Here is a 26,372-nt window from a genome sequence, read left to right as displayed (position 1 = left end):
ACACAAATCCATCCACATGTTTAGAGATCTACTAATCCACAGGAGGCGTTAACGGGATAACTGCTGGTGCATTCATGGTCCTACAAGGGTATGGTGACGTTGTGTTGCGTTTTGTGATCCTCGTAAATATGGGACACTGTCTCTATTCTAAGATTCCGGATCAAGGACGCAAAAAGGCATGATTCATTATTGTTTGAGTTGCTCATGGTGTAATGAAGTTATATAAATACATACAACACATCTTCTTTGCCGAAACCTGTCTTTTTGACTTTTCCTGGCAGTTTAAGGCCAAAAAAAAAAAAAAAAAGCCATGTTATCAGTCCAGTCAGAGAGGAAAAACCAGGTCTAGCACAACATTGGTTTCAAAGTAATTTAAGGAATTTTCTGTCCCCAAAGAGAAGTGTCAGTTCTGGTGTGTGAGCTCTAGCTCAAGAATACATCATAAGACACAGTATAAGAGGTTGGGTCCCTACTGATCACTACCACATCCTGCTGTCTGTGCATTTTTATATTGTGTCACCTCCAAGTTTCCATGAAGACAGGCTCTCAAGATTCAGTAAACTAATAATGCAGAACCTAGTTCATGTTATTTAAATTCTCTAACAATTTACCAAAAAACAATCGATAGACAGTGAAACCTGGGGCTTTTGAGCCCACTGGGAGTCTGTGGCCTCCAACACAGTTACCTGCTTTGCCCAGTTGGTAATCCAGCCTGGGTTTTTCTCCAGACAGTGGCTCTCTTATAAAGAAGGATGCTGTTGAACTTCCTCCTGCATCAAAATCGGGTTGCTGTTTCAAGAAATTCACATAAACCAACTGAGAGTTTAAAAAATCTTTAATTGCTCTTTTTACAAGGTTTGTGGTTGTTTTCCGTTCAGTTTGAGTTTGACTTTGCAGGTTTTCACACTGCTGTTGTCCCACATGTACAAAATCTTTTTGTTGGGATAATATGACAGCATAGCCAAGATGCCATTAGCTGGCCTTAAATCAAAACTTGCATCCTGAGGACTCTCATTCTTTAAATCAAAAGCATATGTAACTCTTCTGTCTTTGTCGTCCGTAAAGTATAGCATCCCACACACAATGAAAGCGTTTCCTGCTTTAGTCGTAGGGTAGTGAGTGTTAATGACTGACTCCACAGAGAATGTGTCAGGGCTAAGCTTGGCAACCATCGTACTGTCATCTGTATCTGCTGCAAAAATGACCCACAGTCCATTTTCATCCACAGCAAACTTGAAATAGGTCTTGGAGTTGCGGAAAAGATACTCCAGGTTTTTATATCTGCTGTTTGCCATGATCAGGGTGTTTGTTCTTCTCTTGGTGTTCAGGTCAAATCTGTAAAATATTGATCATGGATAAGTTAAGAAGGTGAGTATGTGAAAAGTCACATGACAGACAAAAAGAATGTTGGTAAGTTGATAAGTCAAGAACGAAGTCAGGTTTAACACTTACTTTATAAGTCTGTTTGTTCCTGCGTTGTGAAAGTACAGTGACTTCTTGTAAACAACGTGACCACAGCCCTGGTAGAACCTGAGGACGTCAATTGTTTTGTTGCTTTTATTCTGCAATGTTGAAATGTCCCTGTGCTCCGCCAAAAGTCGACCTGGGGGAAGAAATGTTTCTGCGTTGAATCTGCAGTGACTCTCAAATCTCCACGATGTATGGCAGACTTGTGGTTGCTGTAAACATCACCTGAAAAGTGCTCGGCCAGCCAGTATCGGCCGTCGTCCAGCTGGGATGCATCGGACATCCAGGCTCCAAACGTGCTTTGCATTTTGGTGGCTCTCTCTGAACATTTAATAGCTTTTATATTACACTCTAAACAAAGGAAGATATGTACTTCAGTTAGTGAATAAGTTATCAGATAGATGGATGGATAGATAGACAAAATGCTCTAACCAGCCCTTGTCCATATGTCACTGGTTGTCACATTGATCCTGTTGTTGGTCTGGAGTGGATATGAAGAGTCTAAACAAAAAAGGAAGAGGAACAACAAGGCTTATTCATATTTTCTTATGGTGAAATATAAATATATAGAGTGGATTTTTATTCTGTTTGTAGCCATAAAGAAAAAAGATGGTGATCACAGATGATTTTAAATCAATCCACTTGTAAAATAAATCTTTAAATCAGTGTTTTTAAAGATGGTGGATGGGCTTTGAGAGAAAAGAGAAATTTTAATAACTAAGTCTAAATGTGAATAAGTCAAATCTTAAACCAAATATGGTACACGAGACAGTGTCTTACCACTTTTCATGGGCGTATCTATAATGTTTCCACTGTTATTGAAGGCGTCTCTCTTTTGAGTCTGGTCTACAGAGAGCGAGGCTGTAAAATGAAAGGAAACATACACAGAAAAATACATATGGACAAAAGTATGTGTTTTTAGGCTGTATAAAGCCTACCTGTTAATGATTTAAGTGGTGCCTCTGTAGTATTTTCTCCTTTGGTATCGGTCAAGGTGTCGCGGCTGTTGTCTTGATGAGAGGATATTGGCTCTAGAAAATAAAAAGGTATTTGGTTTTCATAAAGCACAGTCTCATTACAGACTGATATTACGTTAATGGTACAGTATAATATTATCCTGAAAGAACTGTGGAATAATGTAAATGCTTGTTAACTAGATTTTAAATTTGTGCCATGACCAAAATGAACTGGTCAATACTGAAAGAAAGTTATTAACAGTATGAAGTTAAGACTAAATCTTAAACCTTAAAGATTAAATCTCAGTATCTCCTACCTGTAAATAAGTTAATTGGCGCCTCTGTAACGTCCTTTGTACTGGTTTCAATCCACGAGTCAGTTCTGCCTGGATGAGGCGACACTACCTCTGTGGAAAACAAACCAGAATCTGAACCATTTATTGTTGTCTTCATAACTAGATATCTAGATTTTATATTTGTGCCTTAACTTAAAGGTACGATGTGTAAGAACTGGCCACCTGCAAAGGTCACTCCAAACAAATAGGGGGCAGCATATCAGCAGGGTAACTGCTAACTGCTGCTCACGCTACTCATGTGAACTGGTCAATGTTGATACCAAATATGTTATATACAGCGTGTTATATTGTATTTTACCACTTTTCATGGGTGTATCATTGATGTTTCCACTGCCATTGAAGGCATCACTGGTTTGAATCTGGTCTGGAGAAAGTAGGACTGTAGAATGAAAGGAGACATTTATCCAACATTTACAAACACTAATGTCCTTTAATTAGGATACAAGAGACTTTTATGTATAATTCAAAACACACTTAATACCTGTTAGTACTTTAATTGGTGCCTCTGTAACATTCCCTGTCGTGGTTTCATTCACGGTGTCATGGCTGAACTCTGGGTGAAGTGAGACTGACTCGAGAAAATAAAAAAGCTCTTGGTTAAACATGTTATTTATATGACAGAAATGAGGTCTGACAGTCATGCCTTCCTACCAGTGTCTTCCAACAGTTGCTTATTAGACTCCACACTCGTGTCTAAAAGTGTCTTAGGGTCGGTAACATTCAATAGATTTCTGCTATAATCGGCTGGATGTGGTGTTGATGACTCTGGAAATAAAGATGACATATGATACAGATGTTAAATCTGATCAAAACTTGAACATCTCATCATAAAAATCATTAACTCGGATCATTAATTACCAGCTTTGGTCCATCTGTCTTTGCTAGTCAAATTGAGTTTGCTGTCATTCTGGGGTGAATACGAAGAGTCTAAAGAAAAAGTGACAAAAGAAGACAAATTCACATTTTGTCCTTATAAAAAAATGTAATAAATATAATATTTTTAGTAGATATATTGCAGTCCAAAGCTATTATAAAACCTTCAATATTCACTTAAACTGCAGCAAACTGTAATCATAGTCTAATACCTGTTTTAAGATACAGTGCATGAATGCTACTGAATATTTCTTGTTTGTAGCCAAAACAGCAGCTAAGAAATACTCATACAATAAATCATACCACTGCTAATCTATTTCATTGACCCTTAAAATAAATAAATCTTTAAATCAGCATATTGAGGGTGATGACAGCTTTGAGTTAAGGAAAAAAAAGGTTTCTCACCACTTTTCATGTGTGCATCCATGATGGTTCCACTGTTATTGAAGGTATCATTGTGTTGGTCTGCAGAAAGAAATTAAACATTATATCTAATGTTTTAAAGTAGTGGTCACTCACTTTACTCATAATACAAAACACAGCATCTCCCACCTGTTAATGAGTGAACTGGTCCATCTGTAACGCCGTCTGTGTTCGAGTCATTCCGGGCATCGTGGCTTAAGTCTTTATGAGATGATACCAACTCTAGAAAATAAAAGGCAGGCTGAGTTTAATTGTTTCATTTGGCCAAAATCAGTTTTTTCTGTACAGCCTCTTTTCAGCAGAACTCTACAGCTCCTGATCTGAGTAACTTTCCAGCAGAGAGGGAAAATAAGTGGTTGTAACCTGCAGAGAGGAGAGAAGCTGCAAACAGAGGAAAGTACATTTTTATTTTAGACAATTATTGTTTCCAGTAGTGGAAAGTACCTTTACTCAAGTACTGCACTTAAATACCATTTTGAGGTACTTGTATACTACATTTAAGGGGGACATATCGCACTTTTTACTACATGTCACCACATTTATTTGGCTGCTATAGTTACTGGTTACTTTTCAAATTAAGGTGTTATATAAATATACATATGTGGCTGCATTTCCTCTCTACACTTCATTTCAATAACTCTTCATATTATCAAACTTTTCACAAAAAAATACAATAATTAGAGAAAAAGCAAAGACGTGAAAACAGATTTGTGTATCAGAGCTTTGTTTTGTCTTGTTTACTCTCCCATATGAAGGAGTTAAAACTAGCTGCACAGTAAAATGCTGCTGACACACTGATGCATCACATATACAGATAATACAAATATTAATATATACTTGCTTGAGTTGAAACAGGTCATATTTTTATATTCATTTCTAGTATAAAGAAAGCCTATTGGATTAAAAACAGTACTGAAACTGTTTCTTACCAGATTGCTTATCTGTGTCTAGAAATTTCTCAGTAACATTAAAAACATCTCTGGCTTCATGAGCTGGATGTGGTGTTGGTGACGCTGTGGAAAGAAAGGTGAGATTTAAAAAGATGAGTAACAATTTGAACCTCAAAATCAAACATTAATCAAACCCCAAACGAGTCCCAGCACCTCCCACCTGTTAATGAGTGAACTGGTCCGTCTGTAACGCTCTCTGTGCTGGAGCCATTCAGGGCATCATGGCTGAAGTCTTTATGAAATGATACCGACTCTAGAAAATAAAAGGCAGGCTGAGTTTAACATGTTGTTTCATATCATAAAAATACAGTTTATTCTACACTGCCTGCACTCAGCAGAACATGACAAAACCTTCCATTACAAACAGTAGAAAGTACATTTTTGTATTGGATATTTACAGCTTCCAGAGGTGGAAAGTAACTAAGTACATGTACTCAAGTACTGCACTTAAAAGCCCGGTTTTGAGGTACTTGTATTTTAGTTTCTAATCGACTATATTAAAGAGGGACATGTTTTACTTTTATTTCACAGCTATAGTTTCTGGGTATTTTTTGTGTTTATATAAAAACATGTATAACACATATGGATGTACATCCCCTCTGGACTTCTCATATAGTACTTTTGATCATTTATGTACATTAAGCTTACAAAACTCCTGTATTTTGACCTGTGCATGATTGTGAATGCAGGACTTTAAGTTTTTTAACTTAAGTAAAGGATTTGAATACTTCTAGCACTGAATTTTAACATGAAACTCTTCTCTGTAAACTTGTACTGTGATTGCATGAATAAACATGATTTTATTTCCTTGTCCTCTTTAATGCACTTTAGATTTCAAATTAAAAAAAAAAAAAAAACATGCCAAAGGCAAATCTTCTGCAAACACGTTATAGCCCACATTTTGTCGGGTATTCACTCACTTTATGAGTTACCACCTACCTGTTAATAACCTGACTCACTTCATGAGTTAAAGCAGGTCATATTTTTCCACTCCTTTCCAACATTAAGAAAGCCTATGGGGTTGAAAGTGGTACTGAAACTGTTGCTTACCAGATTGCTTATCTGTGTCTTGAAGTTTCTCAGTAACATTAAAAACATCTCTGGCTTCATGAGCTGGATGTGGTGTTGGTGACGCTGTGGACAGAAAGGTGAGATTTAGATCTAATCAGTGTGTACAAACATTTCATGACTGAGTCCCAGCGTCTCCCACCTGTTAATGAGTGAACTGGCGCCTCTGTCACACTTCCTCTGCTGGTTTCAAGCCACGGGTCGTGTCTGTAGTCTGGAAGAGGTGACACCAACTCTGCAGAAAATAAAAAATAAAACAGAATTTAGATAACTTCTATTCTATTCTACTTCTACTGAAACAGGCAGCATGTGGTCATACAGTCTCTTTCCAAGCTAATACTAATAAGGTAGAAGACTGTTCTGAAATGAATAGCGATACCAAACACAGTGTTTACAATATTACAATATTTCTTACCATTTTCCATAGTAATAGTTAAGTTCTCTCTGCCACTGAAGGTGTCACCATCTTCAATGAGGTCTGGAAGAATCAGGCCTGAAGAATCACAGGAGACATTATGGAACATTTACACACACTAATGGTGTTTCGGGGCAGCATCTTTAATTCAAGACATATAACTGAAAACACAGTTAACACCTGGCAGTAATTTATTTGGCGCCTCTGTAACATTCCCTGTCTCGGTATCATTCATGGTTTCATGGCTGAACGCTGGATGAAGGGATACTGACTCTAGAAAAGAAGAGGAAAAGTACTGGATTAAACATGTGTTGTATATGATCAAATTGTTCTGACAATGACGTCTGCAGCTGCTTACCAGACTCCACACTTGCTTGTAGAAGTTTTTCAGAGTCAGTAACATTCAACACATCTGTGCTCTCATTGGCTGGATGTGGTGACGGTGATTCTGTGGAAATAAATTTCAATTTCTAAAGTGACTACTAAGTAAAGCTGTCAAATAACTGTCGTGAAGTAAAAGTATAAATCAGCATGAAACAAAATACTCTAACTAATGTACTTAGTTACATTCTAGCGCTAGTTATTCATCATCATATAAATGAGATAAAATTAAGGAGCAGTTTGAAGCTGTAAGTCACAGACAGTCTATAGTCTGAACCATTAACTCGTAAAAATGTTGTAAATTTCTTCCCACCAGTCCAGCTCATTGTGGAGCTGCTGACGTTTTCGGTGTCGGTGTCATTGAAGGCCTCACTGGTCAGAACAGGAGATGAATCTAAATATGAACAAGAGGAAAACCTGAAGGTTAACTTTTGTGATGTCTTGGAAAGGTGGCAGGACTTTGTAGTTTTGTGGTTGATGTGATTGGGGCCAGAGTTGCCATTGAGGGTACTGAGGTCGTGTCTGTATTTTTGGATGGGGATTTTGGGGGTTTACTCGGGGAGTTATCCTCCCATCCTGAGCCAACACACGGTGGATATTTTATAGGCTGATTTCAGTACGACTTTGAGGCCAATAAACAAATAAAGATTTCTGAACCAGAACTCCTGGCCACGAGGAGATGCCTCTGAAAAATCATTTACGTCTTCCTGCTGGGGAATGAAAGTTACGGAGAATTCAGCAGTTCACTCAAAAACACGTCACACAGCATGAACACGTCATGGTGAAAATGACTGTAGATGGTTCAACAGAGATGTTCTCACCCATCAGCACGACGGTTTGATGGATGTGATCTCTGACGGTCTTGTTTCTCATTTGATTACAATACCAAGCAGGACACGGTGGACCAGGAGGGCCAGGTGGGCCAGGTGGACCCCTCGGACCAGGAGGACCTAATAAACAACACTGCTGGTCAGTGACATAGACTCAACAACAGCAAGAACAGAGAAACAGGAAAGCACTAATGTAAGTTCTTGATATTTTTCAACATTGTACTGTGACTGTGACCTAAGCAGTGGTGGGAATCTGTTAAATGTAAACCATTCTAACAATTTAATACACAATAGATATTTGTAAAATCAGCTTTTTAGATGTAATCTTGACTAAAGTTTGGACACAGACTTTGTGAGATGTGATGTTTCCTCTCTCTTAATCACGGTATTCATATCAGGTTTAAAGATGCTGCCATGTCTCACCCTCAGTCAGAATGTCACTGTAGGTTTCGCCTTTCAGTCGGGGCGGTCCAGGGTCTCCTTTAGGTCCTGGTTCTCCTTTTTCACCAGGGGGCCCTAGTCAGTGACAGGGGTGGTCATTAGTTTAAACCGCAGAGCTGAAAATGGAAATCCAAGCTAAAAGCTGTGTGTTAACTGTAGCACTGTGAATCTGTCAGCAGATGAACTGACAGTCGTGTTAACTCTTTTCCTTCTGACTGAAATACAGCCGAGCTCGTCTGTGACGCCGTCCAGAGTCGCTGAAATGTTCCAGTGAATGAGTGAAACTCTGATTCATGTGTGAAAAGCCCAGCAAACATTTTCTGACTAAAGCAGCCCCTCATGCATTTCTAAAGTCGCAGCGATAGACAAAGCCTCTTGCAGACAGCGAGTGGGATTCTCATGTTGTGTAACAGCGGCTGAACAATGGAAGACTGTTTGAAACTTGTGACTGACTTCTGTCTCTGAGTTTGTCTGATCTGCTGCACGCTTCATCTCCGTTAGCCTGAAATGATAAATACCAGCCCGATTCCAGAGAGGTGGGGACGCTGTGTAAAACCTAAATAACACAGAGGGCAGTCATTTGCAAATGAACTGTGTTTACAGACAAAAGTTTTACAAACTGTTCATGTAGTAACATCCTTTAAAAATCTTGTGTTCACAAAGTGCTGAACCTCGCTCCATCCTTGCTTGTGAAGGACAGGTGTTTTTGGAGCATTCACACAACTTTCCCAGCTTTTTCTTGCTCCTGTCCCAACTTGTTTTAAACGTGTTGCTGCATCAACTCAGAACAGGAAGATATTTACAAAAACAATGAAGTTGATGAGGTAAAGCATTAAATATACTGTCTTTGTACTGTTTTCAATTGAGTATATGTCAGAAAGGAGGAGCAAATCATCACATTCAGTTTCACTGATGTTCTGCACAGCGCCCTAACATTTCTAAGACACAGCAGATCTCTCACCTCTTTTTCCTCGTCTCCCCTCTGGCCCCGGCGCGCCCTTCGCTCCCGGTGAACCAGCTCTACCGGGCAAACCTAACAGGCAAAAGATCTGTGACTGCAGCAACAGATTTGGCTTAGTTTAAGTAACTGATGCCGCTAATCAAAGTGCTTGTATTTACCTGGTGGTCCCGGTGGGCCTGGGAAAAAAATGAAAATATAGAATGTTTAACATAAATTAAATGCAGAGGAAACACCAGAAAGCATAAAAGCTAAAGTGCTGGAGTGGAGAGTATTCATGAAGCGCACCTGTTAAACAAATTCCTCTGGAGCTGTTGCACAGATCTACGAAGGCTTTGACCTGAAATAAAGAAAAATAGAAACAACACAGGAGGTGAAGTCACTGTTGATTGTTACCACACCTGGAACATCTGGAAGCTTTCCATAGTTACACACACACACCTTTGCTCTTCTTTTGAGACATCTTATCAAATATAACTGTGCCATTTCCTCTCAGGGTTTTAGAGAAGATTACACCTGTTTTAATTCCACATTAATCAGATTTTTAGAGAAGATGAGGTGATTCTCAGACAGTTGGCACAAAATTAAATTGTCAATGTGATTTTTAAGGCAGAAATTTGCTGATTCTGCCTTCTTAAATGTGAATGTTTGCTGCTTTTCAGTAATAAAACTTGACGTCATTTTGGTAAAATACATGTGTATCACTGGTAAATGTGTTTCCCTCTCTGTCAAATACCACAGCAGCGCCCTCTGAAGAAATGCCAGCTCCCAGTGGATGTGATTACAGTTGAGGGAGGAGCAGGCAACAGTCACGCTGCTCAAAGTGTTTATCCGGAAAGATCCAGTGGAAAACCAGACTTCTCCTTAAGCTCTGCAACAGACTCTTGGATTCTTTGCATTACAAAGACATGCTTCTTATCCCAGAGGGGAAAAAGGAGGAAATGTTTCTATTAAAGATGACAGCAAAGAGTTGTTGATCACTCCCCTGTTGCCACTCATAATAACGTAATGAGAAATCCATAAATCTCTCTCTTCATATATCATTTTTCAAACAGAAGTGCAGTAAACAGTCTGTAGTGTTGACAAATAAAAAGAGTCTGGCGTCTTACAGGAACCATGGAGTACGTCATCATCATCAGCATGTCCTTCTCGTCTTGGCTTTGTGTCGGTTGCTCCTGGTCTCTTCTGCTGCGGTGGAGCTTCTTCAGCTCTCCGGCCTCTGCAGGGTCCGCGGGCAGGATCCCTTCCTGCAGCCTGCACCTCTGTGACAGCTCCTGCACCTGGCCGTCCAACCTGAGCAGCTCGTCCGTCAGCTCTCTCTGCCGAACCAGCAGGAACACCAGAGGCGCCGAGCCGAGGAGCAGCAGCGCACACGTGCCCGCCAGCAGCACTTTCCACGCGAGGAAAACCCCACTCCTCTCCTTCATGTCTGTGCCCTGCTTCCTGGTCCTTCACTGCAGAAGTGATCCGGGCTCTGAGATCCACAAGCATATGCAGCACATATCTGAACACCTGCCAGCAGATGGGACGTCAGAGGGGAAGTACGCTGCAAGCTGCTGTAGAGGAATAAACATGTCAAAATCTGTCTGTAAGTGCAGGGGGAACCATGTGATGCATTGCGCAACAACAAGCATCTGGGAAACAGTTAAAATCTAATAGGCCATACTTGATTTAGAGGAAGCTAATTGTCATATTTCCAGAATGACACATCGTGCAGACAGTGTATTCCTTCTCATCACTCTGGTGCTCTTTCTCTCAATATTGTCCCCAGTCCGTCCTACACAAAATTACATGGAAGTGGAATAAATAAGTTGGGAACAAGGGGAACATTCTCTGGATCCACAAAAGAGCTTTCAGAGCGCTTTCAGTAAAAGACTGTGGGTGTGTGGATGTGTGTGTGTGTGTGTGTGTGTGTGTGTGTGTGTGTGTGTGTGCGTGCTAAAATGTCCTATTAATAAATGTGTTTTCATGTTTTTCATCTATCGCATTACGCCTTCCCAAACAGAGAATAACGGTGACATATTATTTCTCCACTTGTGTTGGTGTACAGGTGACATTAAAGTTTCCCCATTTACCAGAAAAGTCCCATTGATCTGTTCTATTAGTCGCTGCTACAATGAGAAAAGCAAGTTTTTCAGCCAACTTGGGATAAAAGCCCCCACCCAAACCCCTAAATGTGAAGCCAACATCTTGATCGAGAGCATGCCAGCTATTCATAGGTGCTTAGCTTGAGGGACAGCTCATTGTAAGCGCACAACCTCTGCACCGACTGTTTTCCCTTTCTAACTTCCCATCCACCATCATTTCTCTCCACGTGGTGCGGCACTCACGCCCATTTGAAATTGAAATGTTGAAGACTTTCAATTAGAAAGATTGGCATTTTCTTTTTCCCCTCTCTTTCCTTTTTTGAAGTGCTGGCTGAATCCTTGCTCCCATTGACACAGGTCAGTCTGACCCAGCTGATTAATTTCCCCTTGAAAAGCCTCCTGGGTTGATGAATTGGACAGTGGGGCTTCTTTCTTTTGAACAAAGCTAAACCTGAAGTAATCCCATCTTAAAAAAAAAAAATGAAGCATAATACAACCGATGAAAGACCTGCAGGTTTTGCATTCTTAGGAATAAAAAAAAAACAAAAAACTTTTTTTGTTCTTTTCGAAGCTGCTTTGTGGTTCAGACGCGCACTGTTATCTGGCCTGCCATGTAATGGTACTTGTAACTCCGAAGTGGTAGTGTTTCTAAGCAACCAGTTAAGTGCAGGCTCGAGCGAGGATTTATAAACACTTGAATCACTTTGATTTATTTGGTAGAAGGATGTTGATCATCTTTAAAACCAGTGGAGGAAGCAGAGCATCTCCTCAAACTGCATTCTCAATTTGTCAGGAGTAGGAAAGAACAAGAGAGGTGAGTATTATTCTTTGATTATTTGGTAATGAAGAAGCAAATAATGCTTAGACTAGTAAAAAGATACTGCTTTAATGTTATCCAGATGTAAAAACCTTTGAGAATATAATGTGCTGAAAATCAATAACCCACCTTGACTTTTTACTCATTTTAAAAAGTGAATTGTGTGGACTTTGGTTCCTGTATTGAGACACTGAAGTGAGGCAGAAATCTGCATTATGAAATTCAACTGAAACTTTAACTCTCTCTCATGTCTCTATTTGACCATGTTCTGTCACTGCACAATTAGATCTGAAAACATGAAGACATTCAGGAAAGCAATGTCCGGATTGTGAGAGAGGAAACTGTAAAAAAAGAAAAGGTTTTATGACCAATACAATCAAAATGAATCTTTAGCAGTCAATACAAACCTTACTTGACAAACTGACTAATCTAATTTTACTTGTAATTCTCAGCATACATCTTACATAAATATCACTTATGATGCAGCATAAATTCTTTAAAATGCATTGATGTGCATTGCACTTTACTTACCAGCAACAACCAGATGTTATGATGAAGCGTGCATTATTATGGATGCATCAATGTGTCCTTACTTGACACATACAATAACTTATGATGCACTATTATAGCACGAGTCTTCAGTACAGCTGATTGCTGAGCTGTGTGCAGGTCGTTCTAATTCATTCTAAGTCACATCCACAATGTTTCATGACTGCTGATGTAAAGCATCAGAAAGCATTATGTGTGCTTGTGAGTGTAGAGATAAAGCATTATACTGTATATGTGGTTGCAATGGAAAGTGTTACCCAAATCTTAGAAATTAAACTTCAGGCAAAGTGTGCAGCTTTCAGTTTTGAATGAACAAGGACATGAATCCACACAGACTGACCTTCATGTAATCACCATCATTTAAGCGAGAGCCTGATGCCTGATTCTCACTTTAGTGAGATATTAGATCCGGAATATTGTAACACTGCTGTGATACAAACAGTTCATCATAAAGCTTGACGTGGGTGTATTTCGGCTTTAATGTGTGCCTTCATCCCAGCACTGAAGGACAAGAGAATTACAAGGGATGAAAAGGACGGCTGGCCACGGATTAGAGATCTTCTATTTTGTTTTACGAGTTTGGTTTGTCTGTTTTTTAAAGGAGAGAGAAGCTTTATGAGCACAGTGTCAAAGCCTGCTCAGGCGTTATGAACAGGATGCTGCCGCTGGAGATACTCACCGTCGGCTCCACGGCGGCTGAAACGGTGTCTGAAGTCACCGCCCCTCTGCTGCTGCTGCTGCTGCTGCTGCTGCTGCTGCTGGTCTTCACCGCGTGGAGCCAATCAAACCGGTCACACATCCCAGGTAAGAGACCTCAGCTCCTGTTCTTTCATATAAGTTTTACAGTTTAGTCCACAAGTGGCTGTAAATAAGCAAAGGAACATGGGAAATATGTGTTTCTTTCAGTGTTTTATACTTTGAACAGTGGCAGTAAATTTTCAGAATAGAAACATGGAATTTAGAGCCAAAGTAAATGTTTCTGCATCACATGATTGATGAAATAATCTAAGAGTTTATAGATTTCCATACAGGAGTTCGTCTGTTTTCACTTGCCGTTCACCATCATGTCTCATTACCTGCTTCTGTCTCCCAGGTCCTCCCTTCTTGGCAGGGCTTGGTCCCATTCTCACCTACAGCAGATTCATGTGGACTGGGATAGGAACAGCCAGCAACTACTACAACAACAAATATGGCAGCATTGTCCGCGTCTGGATTAACGGCGAGGAGACCGTCATTCTGAGCAGGCAGGTCTTTTTTTGAGTTAAAACTCTTCACATTCACAGTGTATCCCATGAGCGTGGAAGTAAAAGCCCGGCGACTCTTGCAGGTCTTCGGCAGTGTATCACGTTCTGAGGAGCGACCACTACACAGCCAGATTTGGCAGCAAAACAGGGCTGCAGTGCGTTGGGATGGAAGGGAAGGGTATCATTTTCAACAGTGACGTCCTCATGTGGAAAAAAGTGAGGACATACTTTTCTAAGGGTGAGCGTCCATTGGATTGTGATGCCTTATTTCACCTCTTTCCACACATGTTCGCGTGTCTAACAAGCTAAGAAGAATAAGTGCTCCCCTGCTGAAACACTGCATCGTTGTACTAGAGTTACTGCACTGCTTCTTGGTTGTTTCGCAGCTCTGACAGGCCCCGGCCTCCAGAGGACGGTGGGAATCTGCGTGAGCTCCACAGCCAAACACCTGGACAGCCTGCAGGAGATGACCGACCGCTCCGGACATGTGGATTCTCTCAATCTGCTGCGAGCCATGGTGGTGGACATCTCCAACAGGCTTTTCCTCAGGGTGCCGCTCGACGGTCAGCTGCATGTTCACTGTCTGTAAATAATGTTTCCAGCTCTTGGACCGACGCCTGCAGCTCCTGACTCTGTCTTTTCTTCCTCATGACTCAGAAAAGGACTTGCTGATGAAAATCCACAACTACTTTGAGACCTGGCAGACAGTTCTGATAAAGCCTGATATATTCTTCAAGATTGGATGGCTGTACAACAAGCACAAGAGAGCGGCGTAAGATCCTTACACCTCACAGAAATGAGTCTCGTCTTGTGATTTTTCCAGACTAATCTCTGCGTCGCTCTTTGCGCCAACAGCCAGGAGCTGCAAGACGTGATGGAGGGCCTTCTTGAAATGAAAAGAAAGATCATAAATGAGTCTGAGAAGTTGGATGATGATCTTGACTTTGCAACAGAGCTAATCTTTGCTCAGGTTTGCCTCTTTTCAGACATCTATACTCCCTCTGTCACAGAGTACATTTCATGTGTTTGCTTCATTCTGCATATCATTTTTTTTTAACAGAACCTCGGTGAGCTTTCAGCAGATAACGTCAGGCAGTGCGTGCTGGAGATGGTGATTGCGGCGCCAGACACGCTTTCCATCAGCCTCTTCTTCATGCTGATGCTGCTGAAACAACACCCAGACATAGAGCAGAGGATAGTGGAGGAGATGAACACTGTCTTGAGTAAATGCTTTCATGTGGCATTAATCTGTTTCACTGCATGAAGCCACTATTAAAACAATGTGAACACTACATTTTCATTTCCAGGTGAAAAAGGTACTGAGAACATCAATTATCAAAGCCTGAAAGTGATGGAGAGCTTCATCAACGAGTCTTTGAGGTTCCATCCTGTGGTGGATTTCACGATGCGAAAAGCTCTGGAGGACGACATCATCGAAGGCACTAAAATTACAAAAGGAACCAACATCATTCTCAACATTGGTCTCATGCATAAGAGTGAATTTTTCCCAAAACCCAAAGAGTTCAGCCTGACCAACTTTGAAAAAACAGTAAGTTACGTAACAGTGTGTAGCTCTAGAGACACGAAACATCAGCTGAGTGTGTGCCTCCTCTGCTTGGCAGGTGCCCAGTCGTTTCTTCCAGCCCTTCGGCTGCGGCCCTCGTTCCTGCGTGGGCAAACACATCGCCATGGTGATGATGAAGGCCATCCTGGTCACTCTGCTGTCTCGCTATACTGTGTGTCCTCGCCCAGGCTGCACCCTCAACAGCATCAGGCAGACCAACAACCTGTCGCAGCAGCCCGTGGAGGACGAGCACAGCCTGACCATGCGCTTTATCCCCCGAACAGCACAAACCCCTCACAGCTGAAGCTACTTAGTATTATAGTATCTGATACAGTGAAGAGGATGGGTCTGCTGAGCCTGCTGAGCCCCTGACCAAGATGACATGAAAGTGAAAAAAACATTAACTCTGGTACTCTGGGTTTCATTTGTTGTACATATCTTAAGTTTGTTTGATGTTACAGCAGATGTTTCACTAACTCCACCAGACTCCTTCAACAAAAACAGTCATTTTACCTTGCACAACACAGGAGTTGCTGGTCTGCTGCTGCCTAGATTTTTCAGTTTGTTTGTGTTATTGTGTGACTTCTGTGTTTTAAAGGGTTAGTTCAGGTTCACTGAAAACACACAAGGACACAAACTAAGAGTATGAGGCAGCGGTAGCAACCAGCAACTCCTCTTTTCTCTGAGAGGAAAAATTACTGTTTTTGTTAAAGGAGTCTGGTGTGTTTGGAGAGAGCAGCACAATGGCTTTGGTTAACTGTCGTAAAGGGCAAGTAAAGTGGTGAAAATAATCCAAACATAGAGTACACTTAAACTGTGGGGCTTTTTAAGGTGGGCCTTTTCTTGGGTGGCCAAAATGCCTTTTTCTGCTGCCAAAGTCCTCAGCAGTGCATTGCTTAGCTCTGTAAACTGGCACTGGAAAAGTACCTCATAGAAGCCCACTTCAAAAAACCCAAACTTAAAATATAGTAGGGAGCAGAGTTAGATGCAAATGTCAAGTTATAGCACACACTAGACATGGAAAACATTAGGTGTACTGTATATATGGTACATTAGTGTGAGGTCAAACCCATTACCCCTATTATCTCATACTGTTTTCTGATGTTAAATCTCATTATATTAAAAAATTAATGTAGATAAGAGATGGAGATTATTTAATTTCAGGGTCTCAGTGAATGGAAATGTGTCCTGTGTGACACAAAACAACAAATCAAATGTTACTCATATTTTTTACATGTGGTGTATGATCAAATAAACAATGCTCATTCAATATGTGAAATGTTTTTTCCGTGTAGCCAATATCACATAAGAAGCTCAGAGTTAATGTTCCTCTTTGCTTCACATCCAGCACATCTGAGTCATAGCTATTTCAGATCTACGCCAGGGGCATGTATCCCATGAATCATCACTGAGCCAAAATCAAGTGAATTTACATGTGTTGAATTTATTCATAAGTTAGCAGAATGTAGTGACAGGCACTCGAAGAAACAATGATTTTCTCTGTACCACAGGCACAAATCAAACACGCCACCTTAGGCGTTAGAACATAAGGCGTTGGGTTAAGGTTGAGATTTGGACACACTGTTAGGTTCACGCTGTGCTTCAAATCAAAACACAGGCAAAACAAAAAAGAGCAAAGACAAACTTTCCCTTCAGGTTGAATTAAATAAAACAGGCTGAGCCAAAGTCACACCCGGCACAGCACAATCCAACAGTACAATGATTTCTTTTCTTTCAGAGAAATTAATATAAAATCTTTTCTCTAAGAATATAAATCCAATAAATATGTCTTTAATACTGCATTGATACAAAAATATAATAATCAAAGACCACTAAAATCCGCCTCTCACCAAAACTGACAAACCAGAAACATGAGTGCATAGATCATCGTATGACAGAGAGGGCAGCATCTGCAAAGCATGGAATCTGAAACGCTCCTCATCGTAATGACTTTTATGGCAACACGGACACTGCAGAGGGATCTTCAGTGCTACATTTAAGACAAAATACTCTCATCGTGGATGTAAGAAATATGTGGCTGCAGTTGGATGTTAATGCCGACATCATGTACTCCTTTACTCAAACACAGATGTAATCCTCTTTTTACTTTAGCAGTGAAGACCAGTAGCTTCTGAGCAAGCAGCTTTCTGTAAATGTTACTCATATCATGGTTTATCCGAGTCCACACCAGAAATAATGAACAATTAATTTGCTACTCTTGAAGAGGAAGGAAAGAATTTGTGTTGTTCTTCCCGTTTCAGTCAGTATTGCTTCGGTCAGTGTCGATGAAAAGAACTCAAGACTGATGTCAACAACAGCAAAGAAACGCTTTAGGATGCTAAATGAAGAACTGAGATCACTTTTATGTCTTTGCCTGATTAAAATCCAAACGAGCTTCACTGCCATGATCGTTCTTACCTTGAAAATGTTCCTGATTTTTAAAAATCATGCCACAAATTAGAAAATGGGACACAATATACGTTGTTATTGAGCATGCACGCCTGGGGCAGAAAAAAGTACTGTAGAGAGTGACGATTTTCCCCTTATACCAAGACTGTCGTACTCACAAACAACACTTCAGCCATTGAAATCTTCAAGTCATTATGCAGCCCTGCCATCATTTTAAGACATCAGTGTTCTTCTGAAACATCACACAGACAGTTAAAAGCACAATCTTTTGGCCCTGAGGTTATTACCAGCCATGACTTTCAAATAATCCTGTGAATTATTCTGCCAGTTTAACTGTTAGAAATAAATGCCTCATGGACAAAAAAAACAAATCCTGCAGAGTAACATGTAGTGGAAGAGATAAACAAAATGTAAACACCGTGACATAAAGATGAGAATGCTCGGCAGCAGATGTTCTGCACTGTCTGCTGTTCTGTTCTGCACTACTGCTCCGTGTACCTTCCTCTTCAGTGTCAGGGGGTCGTGCTGCTCAGTGCCGTCAGTGGAGGTGCTGCAGTCCGGGCTCAGTGCTCCTGTAAAGCTCTCTGGCAGTAGTAGATCAGGCAGTCGGGCAGGTCGGGGACTGGAGAGCGCAGCCATGCAGACAGCGTTCCCGCATGCACACGACAGTGCATCAGACATGGCTGATCCTGGAGGAGCTGGCAAGCTACAATGCCTTCCATACCTGTAAAGGTATATAGGTTAAGGTATAAAGGTTACTCACTGACAGTATAAAGCACAGGGGACACATGTTTTGTACACATATTAACCTTTTGTTCAAATACTGTACCACTGTACCTTTCACATACAGTATGCATGTTGGTCAGATTGAAAATATGCATACATCGTGCTTTGAGATGCACTAAAAACTAATGACTTGAACTTGATGGGTCATTTTAGAGCTTGGAAACAGCAACTGACAAAATAAAAATCTCTGAAACAAGTGAGTAAGTGGAGCTTCTGTACCCTTTAATGGCACCTCTTGGTCTTCATCAGCTACCTTAAAAGCTCTTGAAAAAGTTAGCGGACCTTGTGTTGAGATTATTTTATGAAAGTATTTCTAAGGTGAAGAAAGAACTTTCACACTTTATGTATAAACTAACTTTCCAGGAGTTTTATCCCTTACGTGACACCAGACTTAAACCTGCATTGTGGAACTCTTGTCTCCCCCTTCAGGCTCTAAGAGTAACTACATAAACACTGGAGACACCATGTCCATCAAATAATTCACATATCCGTATGTTTTTCTAGTGAGACAGCAGCATGTTCAAGCAAATTTCCTGTCTTTGACACTTTAGTCTAGATATAAATGTCAGTTCACCGATGACTTCCACGACATGAAGCTGCAGCTTCTTCCTCAGCACGTTCAGAGTGGCTGTGAGAGATTCCTGGCCATCACTTATCAGCGTCAGGTTCTGCTTTGTATCGTTGGAGAAGGCCAGCCACATCGTCCCATATTCCTCTGTGGACACAGTCAAAGGCCTGAAGGAAACATGTGAAGTTACAGTCGGCAACTCATCGTCTCTGCGCAGCCATACTTAAAAATAAAGAAGACAATATTTCACCTGATGAAGCTGGTTAGAGGCAGTCTGTAGGAGAACTGCGCCGACTGACGAGTCCCTACAGGTAACAGGTACGATACGATCCCAACCACTTCAACGTGGACTGAAGGCCTCCTGACAGTCAGGGAATACTGACACACTGCTACACCGTGGCTTCTCAGCTCTTGCACTGGACTGTCACACACACAGGACACCTGAAACATGACGAGAAAATGGCCTTTAACATGCCTAATTATCAGCAGACGTCACTAAGAGGTCTCTGCTCAATAATTACTGTACCTCAAGTTCACCAGAGTCGAGCTCTAGCAGTATCTGCTGAATGTCAGTGTCAGAGGAGTTGTAAATGAAAACAACGAGAGCTAAAGAATCCTTTTTCTGCACGTGACAGACTGAGAGATCCAGGTTTTGGCTGGAGCACAGTGGAGTGATTTCTGAGTGGGAGAGTCCAGCGAGCTCTGCAGGAAGATGAGAACTGAGACACAAGTCTTTAGGTCCGTCTGGGTCTTCATGTGGAGCAGGATCAGCAGCTACTGCAACACCATTATCCCTAACGAGAGAGGGGTTACTTCCCTTTATGTCACTGTCCGTTAACTCGACATCACAGGTGCCATTAGCAGTGCTGAGGTTCTCAGAGAGATGGGATGTCTGTGTGGGCGAAGAAACCGGCAGCTCTGAGGTGACGTTGGAGTCCAGGAGGTTGTCGCACAGCAACTTATCCACTGTGCTCGAAGCGGAGACGAGGGAGTTGGATATTTGCTCGCTGGCACACGGGGAAGAGCCCGGACCTTTGGCTTTTCTTCTGAATCGCTGGGGTGTCGGCTCAGATTTTCCCATCTGTTTAAAGGAGCAGTTTTAGTGCCAACAGATGCATTTGTAATAACACACCAGCCATAGCTGTTACTGGCAGCCTTAATCCTGCAAGCCCTCATATTGCAATCATAATATCAGACAACAGCTTTACTTCATTTAGTGCAGCTCAAACTGCTAAAGAACAATTAAAAAGCTCACCAGACACACAGAGCTTTGGGAGCCCAGGCCGACAAACAGCGAAGAGGCCAGCTGCTGCTTCTCTTGTTCAGGCTCAGGGGTGGGTACGGGGGTGGGAGTCTGGCTGTGTGAGCTCTCAGCCTCACCCTGCTGGCTGGGGGACCGGAGGGGACTGGGAACCTCAACCTGGGCGACCTCCTCCACAGGTTCCCTCTGCACCAAGTAGCCCTCCTTCCCCCACACCCTCCTCACACCGTCCAGCTTCAGAGTCGTAGAGCTGAAACAAAAAGCATGAGTTCTAAACCAGCCAGGTGTTTGTGTGCGAACCATTTCAATTCAGACAGCACCGTGTCCACCTACCCTCCTTTGTGTGAGAGGTCGGTGCTATCGCCTGACAGACCAGAGCTCATGGACAGCAGTGTAGGAGACTGTCTGTCGGCGATGCTGCAGGAGGACATGCTGATGGGCAGGGACAGGCCGTATGGCTCCAGGCTCAACGCTGAGGCAGACATCACAGTCAGGAACAAAAGAAAACAAGGCAGAGCTGACAAATCCGCCACAGTCTGGATACTTTCATGTGTCTTACCTTTCGCCTGAGCTAGCTCCTCCTGCCGTTGATGGGGAGGCTTGTATGGAGCAGCGCCAGCAGCCAACGCCTCCGACACAAATCCGTCCAGAAATGACAGAGAGGAATCCACCTGGAAACCAACAAAGACTGCAAGTTTGAACGTCTCCTTTGATGGGGATGAGGAGATCGTTTGGAAGAGTTCCACAGGACTTACAAACTAAGGATGTCATATGTGAGTGCTTATATATGCAAATATATCTGATATCATGTTTACACTTTGCTTTGCCCCAAAAGACAATAAAAGGACTACATGCAATTAAAACAACCCGAGTGTGTGTATTTAGGACGTTATTCCTAAATACACACATGCTCATCAGGTCATTCTTGTTCTCTTCTTGACTGAAACTGCGTCCGATACTGAACGGAGTTCTACGGTAAACCCAACCCACCAGACTGCTCATGACATGCCAAAACAGCTGCTGTGACTACAAATGAAATGATGATTTGCATTATTTCAATAAACCCTGGCTTTAATCTGATCAACTATGTGTCATGGAGGGCAAGTGTATGCAGGTTCTGTTTCCAAACATCAGGTAATGAGCACTTACTCCGCCAGAGAAGAGAAGCCACAGAGTGACATCATCTGCTTTCAAGACTGAAATCATTTCATGTTTTATTGTTTTTGGCATCTTACACCAAATTTTGACTGCAGTCGAAGTAAATGTCCCCATGTTTTCAATATATTATCGCAACATTACAGTGACACTCCTGTGCACTGAAACTTCATTACTGTAGTTCTGCAGCCCTGCATATGTTACCTCCAGGGGTTCCAGGCCTGCGTCTCGGGGTATCACCCTGGCTCGTAGTTCAGAGTCTTGGCTGAGGTGCTGCAGCTCCTGAGCCCTCTGCCTCAGCACTGTGTCCAGGGAGCTGCTGTATGTTTCAGAAACCTCTCGAGCCACAGACACGCCCGCCCCGCCCTCACAGAGCTTGGTCATTGCCATGAGGACCCAGGTCTTGGTTTCACTGCTGGTGTTCTTCATGTCCAGCAGTTTGGCCAGCAGCCTGAGGACTGTGGCCGGCTCAAGTTCCTCCCTCAAATAGGAGTATTCACCGAGGACCTGTACACGGCAGAGAGGGACCAAACTTTAGTGTATTCAACACAGTGAAAGATTCACTCCTGTGTCTCTATCTAGGATTTTTAGGCTATCAGATATGTACATATCAAATTGACATTGGCCATGTTTAAAATTAGTAATGATATATAAGTTTAAAACTTTGTATCCCTTTTTCTTCTTCTTCTCACCATAATTACCACCTAAGAATATACAAACTGCATAGATTACTTATTGTGTAGACAGCACTCACCCAGCTGATGACTTGGAGGAAGCGCTGTGGCAGTTTGCCAGGCTCTCCTTGCAGCAGAGCAACATATGAATCCACAGCAAACAGCCTCAACTTCTTGTCTTCCTCCACGCTGTCAAATCCTGGCTCATTAAACAGAAGTTAGCGTTACAAAATGATATGAAATATCACAACACAGCACCACTAGAGGATAAGAAGGAGTGTGTGGTTATCTCACCCTCAGACAGCAGTTTAAGGAAACTGTTTGGGATGTCAGGCTGCATCATGTCTCCACCTACTGAAAACACTGTGTTCATGGTCTCAATGAACCATTCATTGTCTGGTGCATATGTATGAGGGTTTATAGGAAAAAAAAACTGAGAAAAAAGAGAAACGAACAAGGTATAAAAAATGTCTCAAACCATGCTTTCTATCAGGTGTAACTGATTTAACGACATCTGAGTGAGAAGCAGGAAGATGTGCAAAATAAATCAAATCAACTTCATAGAAAGCAAAGTTTGCCACCTTTCAGGCTTGTCTGTCAAGATCATGAGCTTCCAGTTTTAAAAACAAACATCATGTTGAAGTTATACTATCGACAATAATTAAGTAATCAACCATCTGAGTTGAACAATATTCAGAATCATCTATGAGAAGGATATTTTTCTGCCAGCTCTGCCACTTTCGCCACCAGGTCAATGGTAGTGTAGTCATCTTTACTGGTATGCAGGAACTCCAGCATCTTCTCCACAATGACTGTGACATTCTGGGCGTTAGTGATCCGAAAGAGCAACTCCAGAGTCTACAGGAAAACAGAAAACAGGCCCAGAATGCTGTGAAGCCACAATTCCATGACACCAAAATTCAGCCTACAACAGTCACCGCCTCACCTCTCGCTTGATGATGAGGTCGGGGTGATCGAGACACTCTATGATGGTCATCTGATGCTGCAGGGCCAGTTTAGGATCCTGCTGGACCACGTAGGTGAGGGCCTTCAAGCCTGCAGTAACACCAAATAGACCGATTTACTACCTTGAATATCTGAAATCTTGATTGTCAATGAAAAAAAAAAAAAGATTTAAATCAAAGGTTTCCTTCAGATCTTACCGAGATATTTGAGGTTAATCTTCTGTGACAGAACAAAGTTGCCAATGCACTTTGCAGCTTTTTCCAAAAGATCAGATTTGGGATGAATTGCGTAAATACACTTTACACACTCGTATAATATTGCTGGAAATAAAGAGGGAGTTCAACAAGTGATTAAAGAGAGCACCTACATGATTTCAAAAGACCAAATTTACACAAAAAAAACAGGACATTAAATGTAGCATACCATAGGTGATGTTATGATTCATCTCGGCTCTGCGTAAAGACTCGTCCAGGACTTCATACATGATCTCACTTGTGCTGTCAAACAAAGAACAGACTCACAGCTTGCAATGATTCGAGTGCGAGAACACAACCACATGACAGCATAAACATCCAGTTCACTGAGGGACAAAATAAGTCAGAATTACCTCTGGTCATTTTTCCCAAGTACAGACAGAATTCTGAGGAGCTGAATTTGCAGCCATGGAGCAGGGACACTATGATAGTTAAAATCCATGGGCAGTTTTCCTCCCACCACTTGCTTTAGTATGGTGACAAAACTCGCTGTCAGGTCCTTGTAACCATCTGGATTCTCCTGTAACAAAAGAAAAATATGTGGTATGACTGTTATGGCGAAGTCGTAACCTTGTACATAAATAGTCCAGAAAAACAAACTACCTGAATCATCTGGAAGTAGATGTGTAGTGAGGCTGTCATGACACCGGGATCCTTGTCACACAGAGCTTTGCGGAACTTGTTGTGGATGTGCTGAACCTGATTCGGTGCTATTAGGTAGAATTTATACAGGGCCAGGACGGCTTTTCGACGAATGATTTCTCTGCAAATGTGTAAGGAGAAACTCTTATAAACATTCAAGCTTTAGTTTATCATAGTAATGAATACACCTGGTCACAAATCAGACTCAAATGGCAAACAGCTTTTCTTACTTTGGGTGATTAAGTTTCTCCTCAACCAGAGGAAGGATCGCAGGGATCATATCTTTGGGGAACATCTGGCTGACAACAGTTAGAGCCATGCACACTTCAATAAGGTTGGTGCTCTGAAGATCCTGAAAAAACAAAACGCATCAACATCCATTCCTCAGACACCAGAGGACAAACGGCGTAAAAACTCAACACCCACCTTTAATACAGTGTTCACGAGGAGAAGAAGCAGCTCGTGACTTTCGTTCAGAAACAAAGACACAGCGAGATAACCTGCAAATCATACACAACGTCAGTCTTTGTCCAAAGCAGAGTAGGAAGATGCTGTTCAAATGAATTTCTGAAAAAAATATCACTAATTTAAAAACTGGAAAAGCTTCTAAATGAGCAGCTTGTGTTGATCAGGGGACTGAGTGAAGATGCTGATAATAGAACATACCGACTCTTTTCTCCAGAGCTGTGCCTTGCTGAGCCAGTTTGATGGCATGAATGTAGCTGAACGAAGCCTCATAACCGAGCATTTCACAGTAGATCGCTCTCACCATGAGCTCCTTCATCTGCCTCTGAGGGAAGAAGTAAACACATCAATAATTTCAGGCATCACTGGAGGAATATAAACAAACTGGTTTCTTATGAAAGAATTGGAAAATTAGGAGAATCGTACCATGGAGGTGTTGGGAGAGGACACCTGTTCTTTGATGGATGCTAGTTCATGTTGAATAAGCTTTTCCTCCTCCTGAGCAGGGGAAACATTTGAGGATAATAGGATCAAAAACTGAGACTGCTAAGGTTGGCACTACATGCTTTGTTGTCACAGATGTGTAGTTCAGTTCTACACACCAGGATCTTACAGAGAAGTGCATCCAGGTATCTATTTCAACAATTATTTCAAGAAGGTGAGATAAGTTAATATTCATAATACAAGAGCAAACGAAACAAATGTAAGCCTTTATATATTTAAGACTATAATGGGTGAGAACTCTTTTCTTTACACTGTGGTGATGCAAAGGAACAGCATAAGCTGCCTCCTGTAATTACAGAGGTGTCAAATCCTCCTACCTTTTATGCAAATGATAAGCAGCGAGTGAAAACAACAGATTAGATACACTTTATATGACTCACAGTCACTGCCAAAAGCAAACCATGCCAGTGCGCAATGGAAATCTAATTGTAGAGATCTGCTGTAGATGCATCACAGTGAACATGGCCTGACACCATTAACTGTAAACCACTTCTGAAGGGTGCACTCATATGTTTGTGTGATATTACATCTTTAAAGACTTGGCTGAAGATCAGCAGAAGCAATTTCTCACTCTTTCAGGTTTAACTTCCCTGCAGCACAGTTTGTGAATACAACGCATACTGGCAGATGACTCTCAAACCTCGGAAATTTGAGGTTATCACATGCACCTGAACGCACCAACCTTGGACACGTTTTAAAATGGTCACAGCTCGGATTTCACCTGTACTATCACATAATAGTAACACAGAAGAAACAAGAGGGTGTCTGTAAGTCAGTCCAAAACTTGGCACAATACTGCACGGAATGCTTAGCTTATAGCAAGTGAGTTAAAACATAAACACACCTTGTTTTGAGTTAGCATGGGCAGCTTAGCAAGCTAACGTTAGAGCATACCATCAACAAATGACGCGTCTTATTTCACCAAAGCTCCTGTTTTTAAGTACATCACACTCACATGTTTGGACGTCAGCTCAGTGATCCCCCTGATGAGGTTTCCTAGTTTTGAGGTGGAAGACAGTTTTGCAGATCCAGGCTGAGAGTCTAAAGACAGGAGGCTCGGCAGAACTGTCAGGGTCTTCTCCACAACATCGCTCATTTTGGCAGCGAAAAGCGGGGCCTGGCAGCTGGCTTTTTTCTTTCAACATGCGACGATTAAATCACCTATCCATCCCATTCGGAGATTCTTACACAGAGTCAGTGAACGCTGTTTGTTAAACACTTAAAAAGATCACAAGAGGTGAACAGCTAGCTTGCCTGTCGGCCATTGTTTTGATTCAGCAGGCTTGTAAATGATGTCATTTCCGCTTGT

General features: G+C 41.8%; 3 protein-coding genes across 6 annotated transcripts; 1 reads left to right on the top strand and 2 right to left on the bottom strand.

The window, feature by feature from the left end:
- Window positions 1–817: 817 nt before the first annotated feature.
- LOC143321799 (uncharacterized) lies at window positions 818–10,607 on the bottom strand. The gene is made up of 27 exons (XM_076732438.1): window positions 10,228–10,607; window positions 9,407–9,458; window positions 9,280–9,297; window positions 9,122–9,193; window positions 8,143–8,235; window positions 7,711–7,839; window positions 7,203–7,283; window positions 6,867–6,956; window positions 6,689–6,781; window positions 6,509–6,586; window positions 6,236–6,328; window positions 6,076–6,159; window positions 5,186–5,278; window positions 5,005–5,088; window positions 4,205–4,297; window positions 4,058–4,117; window positions 3,638–3,706; window positions 3,432–3,544; window positions 3,261–3,354; window positions 3,078–3,158; window positions 2,741–2,830; window positions 2,406–2,498; window positions 2,248–2,328; window positions 1,900–1,968; window positions 1,693–1,818; window positions 1,453–1,603; window positions 818–1,335 (listed from the first exon to the last, which is right to left on the bottom strand). The coding sequence occupies exons 1-27, from the start codon at window positions 10,543–10,545 to the stop codon at window positions 849–851; spliced, it is 2,985 nt and encodes a 994-aa protein (XP_076588553.1). The 5' UTR covers window positions 10,546–10,607; the 3' UTR covers window positions 818–848.
- A 1,189-nt stretch (window positions 10,608–11,796) lies between these two features.
- cyp19a1b (cytochrome P450, family 19, subfamily A, polypeptide 1b) lies at window positions 11,797–16,649 on the top strand. 3 transcript variants are annotated; one of them, XR_013077231.1, is made up of 11 exons: window positions 11,907–12,019; window positions 13,173–13,375; window positions 13,665–13,815; window positions 13,899–14,053; window positions 14,202–14,378; window positions 14,473–14,587; window positions 14,671–14,785; window positions 14,876–15,038; window positions 15,123–15,364; window positions 15,438–15,788; window positions 16,096–16,649. XR_013077231.1 is itself a non-coding variant. In XM_076732196.1 (10 exons), exons 2-10 carry the CDS (start codon window positions 13,219–13,221, stop codon window positions 15,681–15,683), a joined length of 1,521 nt encoding a protein of 506 aa, XP_076588311.1. In that variant the 5' UTR covers window positions 11,797–12,019; window positions 13,173–13,218; the 3' UTR covers window positions 15,684–16,649. The 3 variants fall into 3 exon arrangements, 2 of the variants coding, with proteins under 2 accessions (XP_076588311.1, XP_076588312.1); XM_076732196.1 differs by having other exon boundaries at window positions 11,797–12,019; window positions 15,438–16,649; XM_076732197.1 differs by having other exon boundaries at window positions 11,908–12,019; window positions 13,665–13,807; window positions 13,891–14,053; window positions 15,438–16,649.
- A 151-nt stretch (window positions 16,650–16,800) lies between these two features.
- On the bottom strand, window positions 16,801–26,354 carry ap4e1 (adaptor related protein complex 4 subunit epsilon 1). Of its 2 annotated transcripts, none has more exons than XM_076732194.1 (21): window positions 26,019–26,354; window positions 24,986–25,057; window positions 24,761–24,884; window positions 24,521–24,594; window positions 24,325–24,446; window positions 24,056–24,215; window positions 23,806–23,972; window positions 23,622–23,695; window positions 23,396–23,518; window positions 23,179–23,288; window positions 22,951–23,090; window positions 22,527–22,639; window positions 22,313–22,431; window positions 21,763–22,065; window positions 20,963–21,074; window positions 20,737–20,875; window positions 20,398–20,653; window positions 19,669–20,223; window positions 19,393–19,583; window positions 19,149–19,309; window positions 16,801–18,512 (listed from the first exon to the last, which is right to left on the bottom strand). In XM_076732194.1, exons 1-21 carry the CDS (start codon window positions 26,157–26,159, stop codon window positions 18,352–18,354), a joined length of 3,417 nt encoding a protein of 1,138 aa, XP_076588309.1. In that variant the 5' UTR covers window positions 26,160–26,354; the 3' UTR covers window positions 16,801–18,351. The 2 variants fall into 2 exon arrangements, with proteins under 2 accessions (XP_076588309.1, XP_076588310.1); XM_076732195.1 differs by having other exon boundaries at window positions 22,527–22,631; window positions 22,943–23,090; window positions 26,019–26,284.
- Window positions 26,355–26,372: the final 18 nt, after the last annotated feature.

The sequence above is a fragment of the Chaetodon auriga genome, chromosome 6, assembly GCF_051107435.1.
Source record: "Chaetodon auriga isolate fChaAug3 chromosome 6, fChaAug3.hap1, whole genome shotgun sequence".
Classification (NCBI taxonomy): domain Eukaryota; kingdom Metazoa; phylum Chordata; class Actinopteri; order Chaetodontiformes; family Chaetodontidae; genus Chaetodon; species Chaetodon auriga.
Note: the sequence above shows the minus strand (reverse complement) of the source record. Positions and strands in the feature narration are given on the sequence as shown.